Source organism: Ornithorhynchus anatinus, chromosome X3 (genome assembly GCF_004115215.2).
Source record: "Ornithorhynchus anatinus isolate Pmale09 chromosome X3, mOrnAna1.pri.v4, whole genome shotgun sequence".
Lineage (NCBI taxonomy): Eukaryota > Metazoa > Chordata > Mammalia > Monotremata > Ornithorhynchidae > Ornithorhynchus > Ornithorhynchus anatinus.
In genome coordinates this window covers 25,786,873-25,797,300 of record NC_041751.1, presented here as the reverse complement: position 1 = coordinate 25,797,300, position 10,428 = coordinate 25,786,873, and the positions used below count along the sequence as shown (strand labels likewise).

The window sequence follows — 10,428 nt, the reverse complement described above, 5'->3', positions numbered from 1 at the left end:
CCCGTTTTATAGATGAGGGAACCGAGGCCCAGTGCAGTGATTTGTCGGCAGAGTCGGGATTAGAACGCAGTCCTTTTGACTCGCGGGCCCGGGCTCTAATAATAATGTTGGTATTTGTTAAAAGCTTACTATGTGCAGAGCACTGTTCTAAGCGCTGGGTAATCAGGTCGTCCCACGTGAGGCTCGCAGTTAATCCCCATTTTCCAGATGAGGTCACTGAGGCCCAGAGAAGTGAAGTGACTTGCCCACAGTCACACAGCTGACAAGTGGCAGAGCCGGGAGTCGAACCCGTGACCTCTGCCTCCCAAGCCCAGGCTCTTTCCACTGAGCCACGCTGCTTCCCCTAGCCATAACCCCCTACTACTTCTCGCTACTACTGTGGGGTAGCTAGCTAGGCGTCCAATTACGGTCAATCTTAGACTTGCGGAAGTCAGCCGAGTTTCCGAGAAGTTGCAGCTGCAGCTCTGAGAAGCAGCGTGGTCTGGAGAGAAGAGCACGGGCCTGGGGGTTAGAGGACCTAGGCCCTGCCAGTGTCTACTGTGTGACCTTGGGCAAGTCGCATGACTTCTCTGTGCCGCAGTTACCACATCTGTAAAGTGGGGATTAAATGCTGCTCCCTCCTACTTAAACTGTGATCCCCGTGCGGGGTAGAGACACTGTCCAACGCGATTACCTTCTGTCTACCCCAGCGTTTGGCTGGATTATTTAGTTGTTTTACTTCCATTCCTGTTATTACATCTGTAACAGGGGGCTTAAAACGGGGCCCCACGTGGGACAGGATCTCTGTCCAACTTAACTTGGATATACCCAGCGCTCAGTACTGTTCCCCACACATAGTAAACGCTTAACTAATGCCCTTAAATCCCTGGGACTTCTCCGTGTTTTATGGCATTCATTAAGCGCTTATTACGTGGTAGGCACTGTACAGACCAATCAGGTCGGACTCGGTGGAAACAGAACGGGCACTGAATCCCCCTTTTGCGGTCGAGGAAACTGAGGCACAGAGGAGTCATTTCTCTCTCCCGAGTGGCAGCCCCCGATGCGATTCGTAACCTGTGCCAACCCACCTAGCACCCGCGCGTTATTTGCCTTTTGTGTTGCCCGTTCACTTTTGGCTGCTAGTGAATGTGGTGTCAAAAAAGGCGCAAATCAAATCCGTGGCAGCCCTATTTTCACTGGATTCTATTCCTGTGGTGTACTTGCTGCACAGGAACATGGCATGGCAGGTGTGGGGCGCTGGACACAAAGCTGCCCCACGTGGCTATGGTTAGATTTGATTAGCAAAATAAGGCTTACTCATTTATCTTTCTAGTTATGGAAGATGGACAGAATGGTGAAGGCGTACTTAAGGTAGGTGCTGTGGTTTTTTCTCCAGGGACGTCGTTCTGGGTGGGATTTGTGCAGGCTCTGGGTGTACAAGGGGAAAAATAGCCTTTATTTACGTGGGTGCTTTGTCGGTTTGGTTGAAAAGCCACAGAGCCTTTGGGATTTCATTGTGTAAAGTGCTTAGTACTGTACTCGATGCATTATCAACCATTGATAGATTGGTTATTAATCTGCCTTTGTGTTGCCCATTCATTTGTTACGGTAATGACTGGGGTGTCAAAAGAGGCATAAATTATACACTCTGCAGCATGTTGGGTTTTTAGGAGTTACTTCCTTTCTTCTTTTGCTGCTTTTGAGGGACATCCTGCTGCTTGTGTAGATAGTTTATCGCTGAAATAGTTATCCAGAGTCCCCAAGGGAACTCTGAAAATGGCTCCTCCCTGTGGCTATGCATTTCCACTATCATCTAGATTTGGTCCAGCCCCCTGCTGATTCCCAAAGGCTGGGCTTATTTGTGTCATGGGACCCCAGCTTTGGAGTGCAAAGAGGGGGGGGGAAGAATGGAGGAGGTGGAGGGCTGTTTCCCTTAGCACAACTGGATAATTCAGGAAATGGTTAGGAATGCTAAACTGCTCAAACTGAATATCTGCTTTTCTCTCTAGGATCTGATCAACTCCTGTGAAGAGATCTGCAAGAACTTATAGCCACATTGGTAGGTGTGTTATGCTTCCCCCCAGTAGAGTATGGGGAAAGAGTGAGGTATCTTTTAGGACTTGGTGGCCTTTGTAGGTAGGGGTGGTTTTCTGGAAGGGGTAGTGCTTTAAGTGAAGGGTCTGTTTCCCTTTCTATGCATTGGATTTTTTCCTGCCATCAGTGACCACTGACCTTGCCATATCCAACTGCCTCTGCCACCCTAATCCTTGACTTCTCAGCTGCTTTCAACACAAGACCACCCCCTTTTTGAAACATCCAACTGATACTAACTGCTTCTCAGTCTCTTTAACTAGCTCCTGCCTCCCTCTACCAATGGGAGTCTCTCAAGGCTCAGTTCTGGGTCACCTTTCCTACTTCATCTACACCCACTCCCTTAGAGAACTCATTTGCCCCTGTGGTTTCAACTGCCATCTGTCTTTATGCAGATGATTCCCAGCATTGCTTTAAATCTGTCCTTTCCTCTAAACTGCTACCATGTTAATCCAAATTCTTAATCCAATCCTGTCTTGACCTCCCTGCCTTTTCTCTGGTCCATGCTTCACTCTACTTACATGGATTATTCTAAAAAGTTGTCCCTATTAAAATCACATCTAGTTCCAAAGGCTTTCCCCATGCTTTTCCCTCCCCCTTCTATCACTCATGCAACTTGGCTCTGCGCCTTTTTACCCTTGATAGTCACCCCACACTACATAGTGTCTCCCTTGTACAGTGCTGTGCACATTGTAAGCACTCAATAAACTTTTTTCTTTCAAAACGAAGCTATTTAGAGCATTATTGGTCCCTTTTGCTTTTTCAGTAGAAGCTGAATGCCCAACAGTCCCACAGATTCCGAGGTGGGGATGGGGGGAAAAAGCCAAGCAGCAACCAGCTGTGAGTCATTTTTACCTTTATCAAACACAAGACAAGGGCACTTGAAATTAAAAGGCAACACATTTAAAAAAACTTTCTTTACGACATTTGTAAATGATCTGCAGAATGCACTGCCATAAGGTAGATTTTTTTAAGAGAATTTTTTAACATTTATAGGAACAAGAACATCTAGTGCGAATGACAGGAGGTTCCCATCTGTCCTCAAGCAGCAGGCAGGGGCTGAGCACCAGCTGGAGGCAGGAAGGGTCCTTTCCCACCCTGATGTCGAGGTCACCAGTTGCGGTCTGGGGGTGGTGGGGTTACACTTCTCTGAAGCACTAACTGCCAATGGACACAGGACATTCAAGGCAATATTCAAAGTCAAACCTGAAGATTCCAGTATGGTAGCACCAAGTTGATGGACATCAACACTGCCAATTTCAAGCAACTGGTGCCTATCTGGGGGGAAAACACACTGCAGTTTTTAAATATCGAGAGGAAATTCATGACTGATACTTATCAGACTCTTTTGACACTTGATTTGTTACATAATTCACAGTTTCAAAGGAATCGTGGCGTCTATCACAGGAGTCAAGTCTCTATCTTGAGGCGGGGTACTTGTACAGTTTTTATTGTCTTAGCACTGTGTTTCCCATCCAGTGTGGTTGTAGACGTTTGAGATTTTTCTTCTATCAGGCTGTCTTTAGACCCATTTCTTCTCTAAAATGAGAAAAGGACATTAATCTGCTGAAACATGCGCCCTACATCCAGTTTAGCCGTTGGCCATGACATCGTCAAAGCCGTAATGAGGAAATGTTACACTTTGGGAATTCCAGAAGAAAGCTCTTCTAGAGATTTGAACCGATGGGCAGCTCGCCAGAGCCTGAGTGGCTGGCGGGTAAAGTAGCCATAGCCCTGGCTCGCCACTCACTAACCTGATGAGAGGTAGGCGCATTGGCACACTGAGCATCTGCAGAGCGAGTCACAGGGAGAGGAGGCACAAGGTCAGTTTTTGCACTGTGGAAGAAAGGCATGGTAAGATCCTAAGTTGGGGGGACAAGGAGGCATAGCTGCGGTAGGTCTGAATTTCAAATTGAGAGTCAATCGATTGGCTAAGCTAAACCTCAGGCAATGACTCACAGAAAGACTGGCCTTGTAGTCTTGCCAAACTGACTCCTTCCCTCTTGGGCTCGTTTGCCAGTTTCCCTCCCGTTCTGTGTGTTTTCACTTCCTTTATTCAGTCTCGCTACCCGCTTCAACATCACAGAATGGTGGTACCCAAGCAGAAACTTGGAGGTGGTTGTAGAGCCTGAGAACTTCCCAAACTCTTTAACCCTCCCTACAGAAAACAGCTTCTGGGCAGGGATCATATCTGCTAAATACAGGACTCTGCACACCAGTAAGCACTCAAAAAGACACCATTCTGACTTGACAGCTGCTGCTGACCATGACCTTTCGTTCAATCGTGTTTATTGAGCACTTACTGTGTGCAGAGCACTGTACTAAGCACTTGGGAGAGTACAGAACAATAAATGAACACATTCCCTGCCCTGAATAGCGCACAGGCCTGGAAATCAAAAAGAATTAGTTTCTAATCCCTGTTCCACCATTTATCTGCTGTGAGACCTTGAGCAAGTCACTTCACTTCCTAGTTACCTCAGTTGAAAAATGGGGTTTTTAGACTGTCCAACCCGATTAGCTTGTTTCTGGTACATAGTAAGCCTGTAACAAATACCACACCACCACCTTGGGTCTCCAGACTCTTTGTTCCCAGGGTAGATGGGGTTTCTAACTCTGGCTAGCCTGAGGGCAGGGAAGTGGGAAAAACAACACAACTTGGGTCTAGTGACTTACTTCACTTCAGATAGAACGGATCTCTCCCCATCAGAACACTGGGACCGGCGATACTGGCGGTAGCTTCGCGGGGAGTGAGAGTGCCTGATGCGGATTGGGTCTCCTTGAGTCCTAAACAAGCAATAAAAATGAGTCAAACAAGATCTGGGATATCCTGATCCAGGGGTCAGGACAGAAAAACTTGTTTCCAGGAGAAGTCTCCCAAGATGGGCATGCTGGAGCTGTCGGGTTGAATTTTGGACAGCTACTCTGATCTCAGTCCCTGTTGCTGGGTCTTTGTTCACTTGTAGAAATTTGTGGTCACAAGGCTTGCAAGTCAGGAGAACATTCCAGTGTCAGTTCAGCTTTGTTGGCTAGTGGGGCCAAGCCAAGAAGAGATTAACACAGAACATAGCACATTTTATAGCTGGAAAAAATTAGGGGAAAACAATTGCAAAAGACTTTGCATTTTGGGGGGTTGGGGGAGCTGGAGCTGATCTAAGTCGACAGCCTCTAATACATGCTTGATGCCCATGGGCAATGATCTGGCAGTGAACCTAGTCAAGTCTGATAAGTTTTACATTCAATGAAAAAAGGGGCAGGGATTGGTTCTGCCCCTTCCTAATAGCTGAGGGTGAAGTGGAACTTCCTGAAGGCATCAGGACTGCTGACTGATAGTTCTAGGAGTTGAGGGAAAAAAAACAATCCAGTTTTCTAACAAGGGGAGGGGCTTGCTAGAAAAACAAGGACACTTCATATACGTCTCTCTTCACTCTTCAGATCCAAAGTTCAAATTAGCAAGAATTTTCAGCATCCTGCTCGGGAGAGGGAAAAAAGGATTTGCAATAGGTGATAAACTTACTCTATTTTGGTATAAGGAATCTCTTTCAGTTGTTCTTCCGAGAGGCCCGATGGATCCACAAGTTCCTTCCTAGAAAGGAATGGACAAGGCCTGGGTATTGGTGATGACATGGGCCAGGAAATAAGCCAATTGCTCCTGCTGAGAATTCCAACTTGGTTTCTCCCCACCACTGGCTCAGTGTGGAGTTACATATGTGACATGTTGGCCATATTAAAGTAAGTACCAGCAGACACTCACTATTTAGGCACTTTACTTGGAAGAGACACTGGCCCCACCATCCTCCCTGCACCTCCCTGTCTCTGAATCAGGATTTCGTACAGCTACGGCAGGTTGTGGAGGTTTTATAAATACCAAGCATTGTATCAAGAGGGTAACCTGATTTATATTTGTGCTTGCATGTTTCACCCCATACTCTGGGATTGTACTTTATAATCTGTTTTAATAACAATACTCACTGAATGTGTTTCCATAACTCTTCCTTTGCTTGGATATCCGGGCTTCTCCTTTAAAGACAGAAAACAAGATTCAACTTCACAGATTTCACCTAAAGCACCATTGTTGAGCGCTTCATCGGAAGCCCGGATAAAGTGGTGATGCCAAATGATTACTGAAGTGTCCAAGCTGGGGGAGGATACCAGATACTTCATTCCCATCAGTCAATGGTATATACTGAACACTTACTCTGTGCAGAGCACTCTACTAAGTGCTTGGAAGAGTACCATAGAGTTAGCAGACACATTCCCTGCCCATAACGAGCTTACGGTCTAGATCCCATCACTACAGACTGTTATGGGTGAAACTATAATAAAAATGAGGATGAGTTGTATCGAAGGGGAAATGAACCACGCTTAAACTGGCTATCAGCAGGATTGAGTAATCTTGTGATAAATTGGCAGAGGTGGGGCTTTTTTGTTTTATAAAAATTATCCTAAACCTACCTGCCAGAGAGCTAGCCTCTGTTTACCCCCGGACTCCTTTAGCAAGAAGCAGCGTGGCCTAGTGGATAGAGCATGGGCCTGGGAGTCAGAAGGACCAGGGTTCTAGGCTCCGCCACTTGGCAGCTGCATGAGTTTGGGCAAGTCACTTTGCTTCTCTGTGCCTCAGTTTCCTCATCTATAAAATGGGGATTGAGACTGTGAGCCGCATGTGGGTCAGGCACTGTGTCCAATCCGATTTGCTTGTATCCATCCCAATGCTTAGATCAGCACCAGGCACATATTGAGCGCTTAACAAATGCCACTATTATTATTCACCCACCCTACTCCCTGCCAAGTTTCCTGGCTGGTTCAAGGGGCTTGTCTGGACAGCCAGGTAGAATGGGAATCAAATTAGAAATACACTGCTTTTGCTGCAGCCCAATTTTTCCCCGCCCCCAGCAGGGAAATAGCGCTGAGCCTTAAGTGTGGGGCAAAAAGTGTGACTTCCTGGAAGCCACTTTGAACTGAAATTTCCCAGTCCTGAGCCAATTGTTGGCTCAAAGCCTTGGAAGACAGGACTGTAGAGCTGTCTTAACAATGGGCCATGTGATTGTATTATATATGTAGGCCCTGTTACAGCTGATTTTCGCCCTCAAGGACTGCTCCTTATTTCGAGATTTCACCTATATCTGCAACTGAGAAGAATTCATAAGCTCTAGGACGAGAAACCCTATCTGGTTCTTCCTCTACAACTCTCCACGGGGTCTAAGTACAGAGCTCTGGGTACAGTGGGCACTTAGATGCCATTGATTATCAGGCAGTTTTTACTAAACAATTCATTTTATGACTATCTAGGAATTACTCTTCTGAAATACCTGTATCCCCAGATTATTCCTATTTCAGTACAACTGAGTGGCAAATATTTGGAGAGTTCTCAGGCAAGGGACAAAGCTAAGGAAATCGGATGCAAATTTCTGTCAATTTGTAGACCACCTGTGTTTTACAAACTTCAACTCCCTCCAATGCTAATAAGGAATATGACATTTTTATGCCTGCATCTGCACCCATTAATAATCTGTGAATTCATGATTTGATGCTCAGTAACATTTTTTTGATTTAAACAGCTGTGCAATTTTAATGACCATTCTTAGTTTGAAAAAAGGGTTCTTTAGAAGAGCTGATGTGCTTTATTGGTACCCATAGAAAAAATCCTATGCAATCAGAGCTTGGAGCCTTCCGCATTTACTATTGCTATAACATTCCCCTTCCCCCACCCACTCCCCACCCACAACACATATACAGCTGTGCTTTGAATCAAAACACATGAACAGAAGCAACATCATTACTGGGTCAGACCATCCAAGCCCAGGATCAAAGACGATGCCATAAAGAGAAACGCATGATCCAATACATTATTCAAAAACTCTTTCAATCCCCCACACCAAACCGCCTCTTCCCTACCTCACCCCCTGTTGTTCAGTTTCCCAGAAATTGGGTGAGTGACCATGAGGGCTAATTTTCCCACTCTCAAAGCTATGAAGTTTGATGATTGATCGGCAATCCCAACAGAGTCTCATAAAATGTTACTTTACTGTGTCCTTTAAATGCTCCCCAGACTCCCAACCTGAAACATCCATATAGAAAGTCAACTTTTTCATGGAAGGGCCTGCCCCCATTTTAATCAATTAATCGATGGTATTTATTATTTGCCCATTCACCTCTGCATCAAACAGAAACTCCTTACCAGTGACTTTAAAGTACTTAACCTCCTTGCCCCATCCTGCCTTCCCTCACTGATCTCCTACTACAACCCAGCACACTCACTCACGCCATAACTCAATCTCATCTTTGTCACTGCCGAACCCTCTCCCGAGTGCTTTGTACAGTGCTCTGCACACAGTAGGTACTCAATAAATACTACTGATTGCTTACTGTGTGCGCTGTACTAAGTCCTTGTGTGAGTACAACAGAGTTGGTAGACACGATCCCTGCCCTCCGAGTTTACAGTCTAGCGGAGGCTCATGATGTCAGAAGAGCCAAGATGCATGGGGGAAATACCACGGAAGGGTTAGGAGGAGTTGGAAGGAGGAAAGTTCCCTCAGTTTCCCTGGCTCTCAGCTGTAGAGACAGTACCAACCAGGCCGTCCTCCAACCCCAAACCAACTACCCACTGCCCCTGCTGTTCTCTGAGGGACGGCTGCTATCTGCAGCCATTTAGGGGGCTCCAACACAGGCCCGGGTGGCTGCCCTCGCAACTATCTTTATATCAAACAATCTACAGTCAAGCATCACTTTTTCAATTTTTACTTGCCTGCTTGCCCTCCTTGCATTTCATTAGCCCCAAAGGAGGCAGCACTATTTTCTAGAAAGAGGGCTGGGAGTCGAGCCACGGGTTCTGTTCCGTACTCTGTCACTGACCTGTGGTGTGACCATGGGTAAACTATGATAATACCTGTGTTTCCCTACCTCATAGGTTTGCTGTGAAGATAAAATGAGATCACGGTCGGGAAAATGCTTTGGAAAAATAAAACCACTAAATACTAAAACCTCCGTACAGTACTGTTACTATTTTTCAGTTCCTCGAAAGAGATGCGCTATAAGGTATGTTATTAATGAGAGTCTAGGTTGCCAAAGCATCTCCCTCTAGGGAGCCCAAGATGGCTTTCCAGCCGTTTCCCTAACCCTCTCTCCTTTTGACCAACTGAAAACTGAGGCCCTGGAGTCGCAGGGTAGCCGGGCCCACCTGAGTCCCAGTGTGGGTCCTTGACAGGGCTGGGAACTGGTGCTCAACTTCAGTGGCCCTCTCTGCTGAGGCCCATCTTGAGGTGCCAGAGGCTCCCTCCGGTCTGTGTTTAATCCCATCATCCCAAAATGGGGGAGCAGCCGTGGGGAAAACAGAAAAGGGAAACAGCCTGCCTGTGTCGCAAGGGCTATGTCTTCTCACCAGAGGGCGCCTCTGCCATCTCCTGTACGCAACACAAATACACTAATATTCTCCTCTTTCCTCAGGCAGTCCAAAGAGATACCCTCCTGGAAAACAGCACCCACCGGAAAGCAGGCCTTTCTCCCGATGGTTGGAACCCGAAGAACAGCACCTGTGTGTGGCTGTTATGCAATGAGGATCCTGGGTGGGGCTCTCAGTATTCAATAGAGAACCACACAGTTTTAGACATTGCGACCTGGAATGCGAGCCTCACATTTCAACAGTGCTTTCTCCGGAAAGGGATTCCTCCCACTCAACTCCCTTAACTCATTGTGGGGGCTTAATAAGCGTCACAGGAATAACAATAATCAAGATCTTGTTTTTTGTTGTTTAGAGAGAAAGAATGGGCACATGATTCCCAGTGGCTGTTTTTCCACACACTGTTTATAGGAATACAAGAGTACAAGTAAAGGAGAGGAGGGCGGGGACCATATAAAACACGATACATTTGTAGCTAATAAAATAACCTGGATATGCATAATTCAGAACAATCTGGTAATCATTTCCCTCAAGCATAGCTTCCACCACATCATTCCCATCCCCAAATCGCTGAAAAGGGTAATAATAATGACAATAATAATCACAGTATTTGTTAAGCACTTACTATGAGCCAAACACTGTTCTAAGCGCCGGGGTAGATACAAGTTAATCAGGTCAGACACAGTCCTGTCGCACATGGGGCTCACAGTCTAAGAAGGAGGGTGATCCTCTCTGGCCTGGAACACCTTCCCCTCTTCATATCCTACAGACCACCACGCTCCCCACCTTCAAAGCCTTATTAAAACACATCTCCAAGAGGCCTCATTTCCTCTGCTCCCACTCCCTTCTGTGTCACCCTTACACTTGGATTTGCACCCCATTTTTCAGCCCTCTATTGTTGTGGGCAGGGAACGTGTCTACCAACTCTTGTTATACTGTACTCTCCCAATCGCTTAGTACAGTGC

The 10,428-nt window shown here is 46.4% G+C and overlaps 1 protein-coding gene, 1 long non-coding RNA gene and 2 other non-coding genes across 8 annotated transcripts in view; 3 read left to right on the top strand and 1 right to left on the bottom strand.

The window, feature by feature from the left end:
* The first annotated feature begins 625 nt into the window (after positions 1-625).
* Positions 626-9,972, top strand: LOC103171386. Of its 3 annotated transcripts, none has more exons than XR_003755666.2 (6): positions 626-1,350; positions 1,989-2,038; positions 5,601-5,799; positions 6,096-6,246; positions 8,975-9,102; positions 9,511-9,972. It is a non-coding gene; the product is annotated as an uncharacterized LOC103171386 (long non-coding RNA). The 3 variants fall into 3 exon arrangements; XR_003755665.2 differs by lacking the exon at positions 6,096-6,246 and adding an exon at positions 2,837-2,910 and having other exon boundaries at positions 833-1,350; XR_003755664.2 differs by lacking the exon at positions 6,096-6,246 and having other exon boundaries at positions 846-1,350.
* LOC114807735 lies at positions 1,087-1,218 on the top strand. Its single transcript, XR_003755810.1, has one exon. It is a non-coding gene; the product is annotated as a small nucleolar RNA SNORA13 (small nucleolar RNA).
* Positions 1,558-1,691, top strand: LOC114807736. The gene has a single exon (XR_003755811.1). It is a non-coding gene; the product is annotated as a small nucleolar RNA SNORA13 (small nucleolar RNA).
* EPB41L4A (erythrocyte membrane protein band 4.1 like 4A) overlaps positions 2,910-10,428 on the bottom strand; it is a 199,015-nt gene continuing 191,496 nt past the window's right edge. For all 3 annotated transcript variants that reach the window (XM_029053855.2, XM_029053856.2, XM_029053854.2), the window contains 5 exons: positions 6,040-6,087; positions 5,585-5,653; positions 4,744-4,854; positions 3,825-3,906; positions 2,910-3,609 (listed from right to left, as the gene is read on the bottom strand). In XM_029053855.2, coding sequence (XP_028909688.1) covers positions 3,481-3,609; positions 3,825-3,906; positions 4,744-4,854; positions 5,585-5,653; positions 6,040-6,087 — 439 coding nt within the window. In that variant the 3' untranslated portion in view covers positions 2,910-3,480. The remainder of the gene's footprint in view (positions 3,610-3,824; positions 3,907-4,743; positions 4,855-5,584; positions 5,654-6,039; positions 6,088-10,428) is intronic.